Source organism: Zophobas morio, unplaced genomic scaffold (assembly GCF_036711695.1).
Source record: "Zophobas morio isolate AGI-343-1 ecotype UQ-CSIRO unplaced genomic scaffold, CSIRO_AGI_Zmor_V1 ptg000016l, whole genome shotgun sequence".
NCBI lineage: Eukaryota > Metazoa > Arthropoda > Insecta > Coleoptera > Tenebrionidae > Zophobas > Zophobas morio.
The window spans coordinates 1,708,740-1,722,093 of record NW_026972121.1 but is presented as its reverse complement, the minus strand read 5'-3'; the positions used below and the strand labels follow the sequence as shown (position 1 = coordinate 1,722,093).

Below are 13,354 nucleotides of genomic sequence, written 5' to 3'. Positions count from 1 at the left end.
CCAGAAATCGAAAAATCGAAAAGCTGAGAAATCGAAACAAAAAATTCCAAAAAGCGAAAAATTGAAATCCGGAAGTCGAAAAATTTGATAGATCGAGCAAAAACATCAAAAAATTTAAATTGAAAAGTTCCCCAAATTGAAATGTTGAAAAATCGAGAAATCTAAACGAAAAGTCCAAAAAATTTTAAGATTGAAAAACCGAGATTTCAAGAAATCGAAACATCAAAAAACCGTAAAAATTGAAAAACAGAAATATAGAAACACTAAAAAATGGAGAAAACGAAAAATCGAAAAATCTAAAACCTGAAAAATCGAAAAATCAAAATCTCAAGAGTCGAAATATTGAAAAATCGCAAAACTGAAATATCAAAAAATTAAAAAATGGAAGAAAAAGCAAATTGAAAAAAGAAATGATAAATCAAAATATCAAAAAACTGAAATTTTCAAATGTCCAAGTTTTAAAAATCAAAAAGTCAAAAAAAAGAAAAACTAAGAAATCGGGAAGTCGAAAATCCAGAATTTTAAAATCGAAAAGTTGGAAACAAAAAAAATTAAAATTTAAAATTAAAAAAACTGAAACATTGGACAACCGAAACATCAAAGATTTTAGAAACCCAGAAATTGAAATCCGAAAAGTCGAACAATCGATATTGAAAAATGTTCCCCGAATTGAAATACTGGAAAATTTAGAAACCGAAAACTTCAAAAATTGAGAAATCTAAAAATCGAAAATTTTTAAAATTCGAAAAACCGAAGAAATCTAAACATCAAAAAATTGTAAAAAATCGAAAAACGTAAAATTTAAAAAATCGAAAAATTAAAGGACCAAAAAATTGAAAAATAAAAATATAGAAGAATAGTACTTGTCAAGATAAAACTGATTTTGGCAGATGACGGGTCTTCTAAGAAAATAAAGGGTGGGTGGGCGGGGCTAGCACTTGTCAAGATAAGACTGATTTTGGCAAATGACATATCCTCTAAGAAAATAAGGGTGGGCGGGCGGGGCTAGTACTGGCTAGATAAGATTGATTTTGGCCGATGACTTATTGCTCTAAGAAAATAAATGTACTAGTACTCGCTTAAATTAAAAAAAATTAAAAGATCAAAAATCGACAAATTGAAAAATCGGATAAATGAGAAATCGGAAAATTGTACAACTGTATAATCGGAAAATCAAAAATTGAAATATCGAGAAATAAAAAAGTCCAAAATTTCAAAAATTAAAAAATCGAGAAATCGAAACACCAAAAAAATCGTAAAATCGAAGTCAAAAAATTAAAAACCGAAGAATCGAGAAAACGAAAATCCAAAATTTAAAAAATCGGAAAATGAAAGACACAAAAAACTGAAAAATCCAGAAATTGATTCCAAAGCTGAGATGGCGAAAAATTGAAACAACGAATAATTGGAAAATCGAAACATCAAAAAACGAGAAAATCGAAAAATCCAAAAATTGAAAAAGCGAGAAATCGAAACGTCAAAAAATCGAACTAAAGTAGGAACGAAACAATGAAAAGTTGTTTTTTTTCCAAAAAATCTCAATGTCTAGGATAAAAATTCAACACGGATTCATAAACCACAAGGTCATGACTATGTTACTTTTTAAGATTCAAATAACACTTATTCGACAAAGAATTGAATGGATAAAAATTTCGAAGCATTCGATTTTGCAATTTTAATGTCAAATTGAAAAATTTTGTGAAACATTTTTGATTTTTTTCCAAAAATCTGGATGCCGAAGTTAAAAATTCACCACGGATTCATAAACTACAAATAGAGAAGTACGTTACTTTATAAAATTTAAATATTACTCTTGTAAAATTAGTTGGTTGTGGGAATGACCAGACAAATTTAGTTAGCATTTTACGATCAGACGGAAACGAGAGTCTTATTTTTACGTACTCTAGGGGTCATCGACACATTGACCGACTGACCGCACGGACGAGCCGCCACTGGTGACTACAATCGTTCAGATTGTTTAAAATGTTAGAACTAGTTTAGAATTACGATGATCAAAAATGTCTCGACACAATTTAAAATCTATTCATGTTTTTTTAAAGGTGACCTATAATTTCATTGTGTACACTTTTTCGTACGTTTCACTCTGTAAATAAACGTGAGTGGCGCCCCCACACGTCTAATTTACACGCCAACTTAAAGTCAAGGTTATTCGCACCTTTTGTGGGGACGACCAGGCTCGTACCTAGGGTATAAATGGGCCCTTTTATAACTCAAAAAAAATGTAAATTGAATCTTAAAAAAATGTGGCTCAAAAACAAATATTTATTGTTATTTCTTCTCATATCTATTCTATAGTGCACATAGTCGAGGGTCATTCAAACGTTACATTTGTACGTACAAGATACCAACTTCCTGTGAAAAAGGTATTAGCAAAACATAAACCAACAACCGTGAACCGTGACAGCATTTTCGTGCGTTCACTGAATAACGCATCAAGTGTACATTTACTTAAGTAGCGACTTAAGTCAAGTCTATACGTAACTAAGTCACTACTTATTAACCGATCTTTGCTCGTCCAGCGATCTAAGCAGCGTAATGAACGAAAAAACCTTCTGGGCCATCTGAAACCACAACTTAGAAAAAACACAAGGCAGCGAAAATGTATAAATTACTTTAACAATAACTTCGTTATCCATAGCGACCAGTCCTGCCCCATACATGCTAATTCCCTTTTGTGAATTCATGATGAGTAGAGTCAGTCCTCTTTTTGCTTTCGCGTTGAAGAGATGCCAGTTGCATTGGTAAGCAGCTTCAGCGACCGAAGCGCTCTTTTTAAATTTCTGTAATTTTTTTTTTCGTTTCGTTGTATAGTTTGATTTTTACCTGATCGTGGATGTCGGCGCTCTGGACCGCGAAGATCGTGAACTGCATGATCGAAGAAAACACGAAGCTGAGGAGCATTGTGGATTTTGCCAGTTCTTCTAAATTCTGAAAATGAAAAAAAATTGTCGAACAAATCAAGCTCTTTTGAAATTATAAAAAAATTGCAATTCTTGTTTATTAATACCCACTATAAAGTTAAAACCATTGGTGTAGCGTCTTTGACTTGAATTTTTCAATTGGCAATTTCGAGTTCTCATTTTTAAATTTTTTAGATTTTCGATTTTCCAACTTATGAATTTTTCAGTTTTTGATTTTGCAATTTTTCGACTTTTTAATGTTTCGATTGTCCAATTTTTTGATGTTTCGAATTCTCGATCTTTCGACTTCGATTTTAGAATTTCAGTTTTTCATCTTTTTTAGTGGTAAATTTTTCGGTTTTTCGATTTTGTCCAATTTCAATGTCTTAATTTTCGATTTTTCAACTTTTCGATTTCTCGGTTTTTTTCGGCTTTTCGATTTTTCAATTTTTCGGTTTCCTAATTTTCCGTGATTTCAGTTCCGTCAGTGTTGGAATTTTTTAATTTTTCGATTTTTCAGTTTTTCGATTCTCCAATTTTTCAATTTTTTAAATTTTAGATTTTTCGATTTCTCGATTTTACAGTTGCTCTATATTTCTATTTTAAGTTTATCGAATGTTAAAATTTTTGATTTTTCGGTTCATTGGTCTTTCAATTTATCGAGATTCTAAATGATACATTTTTCGACTTTTGATTTTTAGATTTCTCGATTTTTCAAGTTTCGATTTCTCAATTTTTCAACATTTCAATTTGGGGAACTTTTCAATTTCCGAATTTCTCAATTTCTCGATTAATGGATTTTTTGAATCATCCCATTTTCGATTTTTCGACATTTCAGTGTTTCAATTTTTGCAGTTTTTCATTTCACTTTTGGAATTTTCAATATTTGGATTCTTCAATTTTTCCATTTTTTAGCTTCTGGATTTTCGATTTCCCGGTTTTTTATTCTTTTTGACTTCAATTTTTCGATTTTTTTGCCTTTTAATTAATTTTTCAATTTTACAATTTTTTGATGCTTCGATTTCTCGGGTTTCCCATTTTTCAATGTCTTATAATTTTTTTTTCAGTTTTCTGATCTCTCAATTTATCGAATTTTTACGTTTTTTTCGATTTTTAGATTTTTCGATTTTTAAAGTTTTCGATTTCTGAATTTTTCCGATTTTTTGATGTTTCGATTGTTCTCCTTTTAGATTTTTCGACTTTTCGGATTCCAATTTTTGGGTTTTTCAATTTTTCGGTTTGTAAAAGTTTTGATTTTTCCATTTTTCATTTTTTCGATTTTTAAATTCCATTTTTCAATTTTTCGGCACTGCAATTCTGAGGCTTTTCAGTTATTTTACTCTTCAATTTTTCAATTTTTAAATTTTTCGATTTTCAATTTTTCGACTTTTCGATTTCTCGATTTTTCAGTTTTTCGGTTTCTCAATTCTTCGATGGTTCAGTTTTACAACTTTTCAGTTTTTTGGCTCTTCAATTTTTGAAGTTTTAAATTTTTAGATTTTCAGTTTTTCAGTTTTTGAAGTTTCTAATTTTTCAGTTTCTCAGTTTTTCGATTAATTGATTTTTTGAATCCTTCCATTTTTCAGTTTCTCGATCTTTTGTGTTGTTTTTTCGATTCTTGGATTTTTTTGATTTTTCGGTTTTTCAATTTTTCGATTTTCTAATTTTTCGTTGTTTCGATTATGCAGTTTTTCGAGTTCCTTATTTTTCATTTCAGTTCGGTCAGTTTTGGAATTTTTCAATTTCTCGATTTTTCAGGTTTTCCATTCTTCAATTTTTTTATTTTTTCAAATTCTGGATTTTCAATTTATCGGTTTTTCATTCTTTTTGATTTTTTTATTGATTTTTCGGTTTTTTGACTTTTAAATTTTAGATTATTGAATTTTCAAATTTATCGATTTTTTGATTTTCCAATTTTTCCATATTCTAATTTTTAGATTTTTCGATTTTTCGTTCTACATTTCTATTTAATTTTTTATTTCTCAGTTCTTTGATCTTCCAATTTATCGATTTTTTAAATTAAACATTTTTTGATTTTTCACGATTCCTTGACACCTCGGTTTTCCGATTTAAAAATTTTTTGAGCTTTCGGTTTTTAGATTTCTCGATTTTGAAAATTTTCGATTTCCCAATTTTTCATCATTTCAATTTCCGCAACTTTTCAGTTTGCGTATTTTTCAATCTTTTGATATTTTTTTCGATTTTCTGATGTTTCGATTTTTCTCTCTTTCGATTTTTCGGATTTCAATTTTTTGGTTTTTAAAATTTTCGATTTCTCGACATTTCAATGTTTCGATTTTGCAGTTTTTCAATTTTTCGATGTTTAAATTTTTAATATTTCGACTTCAATTTTTCGATTTTTCGATTTTCTAATTTTTCGTCATTTCAGTTCCATGATTTTTGGAATTTTTTAATTTCTCAATTTTTCAATTTTCGATTCTTCAATTTTTCAAAACCTGGATTTTCGATTTCTCGGTTGTTAATTTATTTTCACTTCCATTTTTCAATTTTTTGATTTTTAAATTTTAGATTTCTGAATATTTCAATTCATCAATTTTTTGATGTCTCGATTCCTCAATTTTCCAATTTTTCGATTCCTTGACATCTCGGTTTTTAGATTTTTAAATTTTTTAACTCTTGAATTTTTAGATTTCTTGATTTTTCAAGTTTTCGAGTTCTCAATTTTTCAACATTTCAATTCGGGGAACTTTTCAATTTCCGTATTTTTCAATTTTTTGATATTTTAATTTTGCGAGTTTTCGAATTCCAATTTTTCAATTTTTCGGTATTTCAGTTTTGAGATTTTTCAGTTATTTTACTCTTCAATTTTTTGATTCTTCAATTTCTCGGTTCTAGAAATTTTCGATTTCTGGATTTTTTAATTTTTCGATTCCTCAATTTTTAGAATTTTAAATTTCTCAATTCTCAATTTTTTAATTTTTGAAGTTTCTAAATTTTCAGTTTTTCGACTTTGACTTTTCGATTTTGTCCTATTTCGATTTCTTAATTCTTCGATTTTTCGGTTTTTCGACTTCTCAATTTTCGATTCAATTTTTCAATTTTTTAAATTCTGGATTTTCGATTTCTCAGTTTTTCATTTATTTTGACTTCGATTTTTTGGTTTGTTGATTTTTACATTTTAGAGTTTTCAATTTTTCAATTTATCAATTTTTTGATGTCTCGATTCGCCAAGTTTTCAATATTTTAATTGATTTCTCAGTTTTTTGATCTTGCAATTTATCGATTTTTTAAATTATACATTTTTCGATTTTTTACGATTTTTTCATTAGCGATTTCTTGACATCTCGGTTTTTCGACTTTCAAAATTTTTCAATTTTTTTTTCTGTATTTTTCAAGATTTCGATTTCTCAATTTTTCAACATTTCAAGTTGGGGATTGCGATTTGCGATTTTTGTACTTTTCAGATTCCAATTTTTGGGTTTTTAAATCCCTCAATTTTACGAATTTTAAAGTTCTTTATTCTCAATTTTTTAAGTTTCTAAATTTTCAGTTTTTGATTTCTCAATTTGTCCATCAATCGATTTTTTGAATAATCCCATTTTTCAATTTTTCGACATTTCAGTGTTTCAATTTTGCAGTTTTTCAAATTTCGATCTTTAAGTTTTCAATTTTTCGATTTCGATTTTTCCACTTTACGATTTTTCATTTCACTTTTGGAATTTTCAGTATTTGGACTCTTCAATTTTTCAATTTTTTAACTTCTGTATTTCCAATTTCCCGGTTTTTCATTCTTTTTGACTTTGATTTTTGAATTTTTCAATTTTACGATTTTTTAATGTTTCGATTTCTCGGGTTTTCAATTTTCGAGAAATTGAGAATCCAAAAATTGAAAATTTTGAAACTTGAAACATCGGACAGTTGAAAAACCGAAAAATCAAAAATCCAGAAATTGAAAATTTGAAGGACCGAGCTATAGAAGAAACCCAAAAATTGAAATACCAAAAAATTGAAATATCGAAAAAATGAAAAACTAAAAAATTGGAATCCGAAAAGTTGAAAAATCGAAACATAAAACATTGAAATGTTGAAAAATTGAGAAATCAAAACTTGAAAACTCAGGAAATCTAAAAGTGTGATAACAAGCTGAAAATAGAAATATAGAGGAACTGTAAAAGCGAAATATCGATAAATTGAAAAATTCAAAAATTTTAAAATAAAAAACCGAGAAATCAAAGTCAAAGGCAATGAAAAACCGGGAAATAGAAAATCCAGGATTTAAAAAATTGAAAAATTGAAGAGTCTAAATACTGAAAATTCCAAAAGTGGAAATAATGAAAAATTGAAAAATCGAAAACTCGAAAAATCAAAGTCGAAAAATTGAAAAACTGCAAAATCGAAACATTATAAATGTCGAGAAATCGAAAAATGGGAAGATTAAAAAAATCGATTCATCGAGAAATTGAGAAATCGAAAAATTGAAAATTTAGAAACTTCAGAAATTGAAAAATTGAAAATCAAAAAATTTAAAACTTGAAATATTGAAAAGTCGAAAAATGGAATCCGAAAAATCGAGACATCAAAATATCGAAAAATTAAAATATTAAAAAATTGAAAAATCCGGAAATTGAAAAGTTCCCCAAATTTAAATGTTGAAAAATTGAGAAATTAAACTTGAAAAATCGGGAAATCTACAAATCAGAAGTCGAAAAATTGTAAAAATCGAAAACGCCAGATGTCAACAAATCAAAAAATCCTGAAAAATCGAAAAATCTATCATGTAAAATGTCAATAAATCAAGAAATCGAAAAATCTAAAAGTTGAAAATTTTAAAAATTGACGTATAAAAAATTGGTAAATCAAGAAATCGAAACATCAAAAGATCGATAAATTGAGAAATTCAATAATCTAAAATCCAGAAAATTGAAAAATTGGAGAATCGAAAAACTGAAAAATCGAGAAATTAAAAAATTCCAATACTAACAGAACTGAAATGACGGAAAATTAGGAAATCCAAAAACTGGAAAATCGAAACATTGAAAAATTGGAAAATCGAAAAATTAAGAAATCGAAATAGGGCAGAATCAAAAAACCGAAAAATTAAAAAAAGATAAAAAGCTGAAAATCTAATCAAAGTCGACCCATCGAGAATTCGAAACATCAAAAAATTGGACAATCGAAAATTCAAAAAGTCGAAAAATTGCAAATCGAAAAATTGAAACATTTGGAAATTCAGTAATCGAAAAAAAATTAAGTTGAAAAATTAAAAAATTGTAATATCAAAAAATTGGTCGAATTGGTTTAATCTTGCGAATTTTATTTTTTATGAAAACCATTATACGTGAAAATAAAGAGATTGAACACGGATTCATAAACCACATCTTATCTTAAGAATTAATAAATATATTAAAATTGAAATAATATTACTAAAAATAATAATTCATGAATCAGGATGACGTTGACGTACCTCTGACAGAGTGTAACCCATGAGCACGAGAGTCAGAAGCGTGGTCAACAGCTGCACCCCGAAGATGATGGACGAGAGATTCTTCAACTCGTTTCCATACCTTAAACAAAAACAAAAATCTTATTACTCCTGACGAGACACGAACAACATCGCCAACGTAATTCGGCCTCAATAAAATATGCAACACAAAAACTACCATTCTGGAAATATTACATAATTATCTGAGATGATCAATAACGCTGACATTTAAGATGTGCGTAGTTAGATGACCTATTTATACTCATGAGACGCCTATAACGAGTGAACACGAATTAATAGCAAACAAAACCATTACCTCAGTAACAAAGTATGATGCTTTATACACACCGCCAGCCTGCCGTAAACCTCTTCCTGAAACCTCCCCGAATTAAATTTATCCACGTCATCACAATGCTCCATCACCCCAAACTCCAATTTTTTCAAAACCATCTTCAGCACCATAAACTGCGCACACAAATGTTGTGCGGCGTAAACAAAAAAAAAGTCAAAAAAGCCGTTTCCGAAGACAGAGATGAACATATTCCAGGTTAGGAGGAAAAACATGATTTGGTAGAGCGGGCTGGGGTCTGGATTAAACGGGAGAGAGACCAGTGTGGGCAACCATTTGGTACGACCTTCTGGAATGGAACCATCCGGGAAGGCCAGGTGTAGAAATACGTATAAGCTGCTGGTGACACAGTGTGTTAGAAGGAGACAGTTGATCAGGAAAAACCTCTTCCTCCAGTAGTTGTGCAAGACCATGCCTCCTAGATCGATGTGCCAAAATTTTGTGGCGACGGTTTCGAATAAAAAGTGGACCTGTTTCCGGTAGATGAGGAGAAATGCCATTTTGACTACAGCCTAAAATATTTTTTTTTTGCAATAGGAAATTTTTGCGATTATGGTATCTGTGTAAAAACCAGACACTTACAAGGAGTGGGATCGGATAGATTGCCGATATTTCTAGAATGACCTCATTGTTATTCATTGACTTTGCAATGAACACTGTTCTTGCCACGAAACCCAGAAGCTTTAATATGAAGATTATGTAACACAGAAACATTATCCGATCTCTTTGCCCCCACAACTTCAGGTAGTAGTTTTTCAGGTGGTAAAACGGGTCGTCTAAAAAATTTCTTTCTTGGTTTTATAACCGAATTAATTTTATTTACCTTTAATTCCGACCGAACTTTCAGGGACAAAACACATCGTGACTTTGATACATAGAATGGACTAACTAAGGCACATTTCGTGAGGGCTCATTTTTTCTACTTACGTTACTTAAAACAAGAAGTAATTTTATACGAGTTACGGTAGTACGATAATAAACATGCTACAAACAAGGTAAAAAACTTTTTCCTTAAAGAGGTCTGGTCAAGGTGATTCAAATATTACTGTTATTATGTGTTTAAGACAATTAAACTTTTATGGAATGCGGGTTTTTGTTTATTTTCAAAGTCGGGCTTGAAATTTATTCAAAATGTTTTAATTGGTTTCGCTGTTCCGCAAGCTCTGAAACACGTAATCGATTTTCTAAGTGGAATAATTGTTTTGTTTTAATTTGACGAAGCGAAAATTGGTGCTTGTTAATGAAAATATGTTTAAAAAAAAAAATAAATTGTTTAACATTTTACAATTTAACTTTAGAGTGGCAAAATTGAATGCTTTGTAATCTTGCAAACGTTTTACGCTTACCGGAAAATTCGTAAATAGTTAATCAAAATTTATCCATTCATATGATGTCATCTTGCAATTTTGACCAACAAAGTCCTGAACTTGTGGTTTATGAATTCGTGTTGATATTCTCGCCATCGAGATTATTGAAAAACAATTTTTTTTTCGAATTATCGATTTTTCGATTCCTCCATTTTTTCGATAATTCAATTTTAAGATTTTTCAGTTTTTCTACTTTTCATGTGTCGATTTTTTTATTTTTCGATTGTTCAATTTCACAATTTTTAAATTTTTTCATTTCAATTTTTGACGTTTCTAAATTTTCGATTTTACGTTTCTCAATTTTTCGATTGATCGATTTTTCATTTTTCAACTTTTCGATTTCTCAATTTTTCGATTCTCCGTTTTTTTTTTATTTACCCGTTACTCGATTTCTCGACTCTACGGTGATTCGATTTCTCGATTTATGGATTCTTCAATTTTTCAGTTTTTCGACTTCAATTTTTCTGTTTTTCGATTTTTAAAATTTTTGGTTTTTCAATTTTACAAATTTTCGATATTTTTTTATAAATTTTAATGTCCCAATTTTCAGTTCTTCGAATAAATTTTCCAGTTTTTCAACTTTTTATTTTTATTTTGGATCTTTCTATACCTGGATTTTTCGTTTTTTTGTTTCTAGTCTCTGATGTTTCAATTTTTCGATTTTTTAAATTTTACTTTTTTCGATTTTTCAAATTTTCCATTTTTTAGTATTTCAGTTCTTCAATTTTTCTTTTGATTTTTTAAGTTTTGGATTTTTCTATTTCTGGATATTTCATTTTTTTATTTTTCTGTTTTCCGATTTTTAAATTTTTCGATATTTTAAATTTTACATTTTCGATTTTTCAATGTTTCAATTTTTGACGTTTCTAAATTTTCGACTTTTCCATTTCCCAATTACTCGATTTTCTTATTTTTCCGATTCTCGATTCCGGACTTTTCAATGTTTCAATTCCTCGACTCCTCGATTTCTCGATTTTTTTTGATTGTTTTGATTTTCAATTTTTGGATTTTTCGACTTTTCGATTTTTAAATTTTAGATTTATAAGCTTTTCGATTTTTTTGACATTTGGATTTCTCGATTTTCCAATTTTTCGATTTTTCAGTTTTGGGGTTTTTCAATTTTTCGATTCTTCATACTCCCGATTCTCCAAATTCTCGATTTCTCGATTCTTTATTTTTAGATTTCTCAATTTTCCATTATTTAAATTTTTCAATTCTTCAAAATCGAAAATTGAAACACTTTTTTGACATTTCTAATTTTTCTATTTCTCGATTTTTCGGTATCTAGACTTTCCAATTTTTAATTTTTCCATTTTTCGATTTCTCAATTTTTCAAAGTGACAATTTCTCGACTTCTCGATTTTTTTGTTTTTCAATTTTTCGATTTTTTAAATTTGCAATTTTTTGATTTCTTGATGTTTAAGTTCTGAGATTTTTCAATTTTTCGATTTTTCATTTTTCGATTCTTCGTTATCCCGATTCTCCAACTTTTCGATTTCTCGATTTTTATTTTTAGATTTCTCAATTTTTCGAAATCAATAATTTAGAAGCGTCAAAAATTGAAACATTTTTTTGACATTTCTAAATTTTCGATTTTTGCCAATTTCTCGACTTACCGATTTTTCAGTTTTTCAATTCCTCAATTTTTCGATTTTTTTAAATTTTCGATGTTTTGATTTCCCGATTTTTCACTTTTTCGATTTCTCAATCGTTCGTTGTTTCAGTTTTGGAAATTTTCAATATTTCGATTCTTCGGTTTTTCGGTTTTTAAATTTTTCAATTTTTCGATTTATCAATTTTTTAAATTTTGGATTTTTCGGTTTCTCGATTTCCTATTTTTTAAATTTTTCAATACATATTTTAATTTTTCAATTTTTCGATATTTTAAAATTTCGATTTTTAGATTATTTTGATGTTTCGATTTCCGACTTTTTAATTTTTCAATTCTTCAATTTTTTGAACTCAATGTTTCAAATTTTTAAATTTTCGTTTTTTCAGTTTTCTGATGTTACGATGTCCCGAACTTTTTATTTTTCGACTTCTCGGTTTTTCAATTATTCCATTTTTTGATTTTTCAGTGTTTTGATTTTGCAAACTGTCGATTTTTCCACTTTTCGATTTCTTTCTTGATTTTTCACTTTATCGACTTCTCGGTGTTTTAGTTTTGAGATTTTTCAGTATTTCGATTATTCAATTTTTCGATTTTAAAAAATACATAATAAATTTTAGATTTTCCAAATTTTCGATTTTTTTTGATCGTTTGATTCCTCGATTTTTCAATTTTTCAATACATATTTCAGTTTTGGGATTTTTAAATTTTTCCATTCTCCATTCATGCGATTATCCAAATTTTCAATTTCTCGATTCTGTATTATTAGATTTCTCAATTTTACAATTTTTCAATTATTCCATTTTTATATTCTTCGATTTTTCAATTTCTCATTTTCGCGATTAAACGATTTTTTGATTTTTCCGTTTCTCGATTTCCCGATTTTTCAATGTTTCGATTTCTCGGCTCCTTGATTTTTCAATTCTTAATTTTTAGATTTTTGGTTCCAGCCTTTGATTTTTCAATTTCTGACTATTTTTAACTTTCGAGTTTTGATTTCTCATTTTTCAATATTTCGATTCTTCAGTTTTTCGATTTTTCGACTTTTCGATTTCATACTTTTTCGAATTTTCAATTTTAGATTTTTCAATTTTTTAAATTTTCAGTTCTTCGGTTTTTAAATTTTTCGATATTTTAACTTTTCAATTCACCGATTTTTCAATTTTTCGATTTATCAGTTTTAGAAATTTTGGATTTTTCAATTTTTTGACAGTTCGATCTCTCGATTTCTCAGTTTTTGGATATTTTTGTTTTAGGTCTTCTCCATATTCCGTTTTCTCGATTTTTTCATTTTAGATTTTTCAATTTTTCGATTTTGAATTTTTAGATGTTTCAATTTTTCAATTTAAATTTTTTTGATATTTCGATTTCCAATTTTTCATTTTTCGATTTTTCAGGATTTTGATTTTTCAGTTTTTCGATTTCTTGATTTTTCACTTTATCGACTTTTCGATGTTCCGTTTTGAGATTTTTCAATATTTCGATCTTTCAATTTTTCGATTTTTTGATGGTTTAATGTCTCGATTTTTCAATTTTTCGATATTTTAGTTTTGGAATTTTTCAATTTTTCGATTCTCCAAGTTTTTGATTTCTCGATTCTTTATTATTAGTTTTCTCAATTTCAATTTTTCGATTTTTCGAAATGGAAAATTTAGAAACGTCAAA

The 13,354-nt window shown here is 28.2% G+C and overlaps 1 protein-coding gene across 1 annotated transcript; it reads right to left on the bottom strand.

Annotated features, from left to right (window-relative positions):
* Positions 1-2,303: 2,303 nt before the first annotated feature.
* LOC135129754 (odorant receptor 82a-like) lies at positions 2,304-9,573 on the bottom strand. Its single transcript, XM_064057002.1, has 7 exons — positions 9,537-9,573; positions 9,296-9,489; positions 8,681-9,225; positions 8,347-8,446; positions 2,845-2,949; positions 2,634-2,789; positions 2,304-2,582 (listed from the first exon to the last, which is right to left on the bottom strand). The coding sequence occupies exons 1-7, from the start codon at positions 9,571-9,573 to the stop codon at positions 2,511-2,513; spliced, it is 1,209 nt and encodes a 402-aa protein (XP_063913072.1). The 3' UTR covers positions 2,304-2,510.
* Between the last annotated feature and the right edge of the window lie 3,781 nt (positions 9,574-13,354).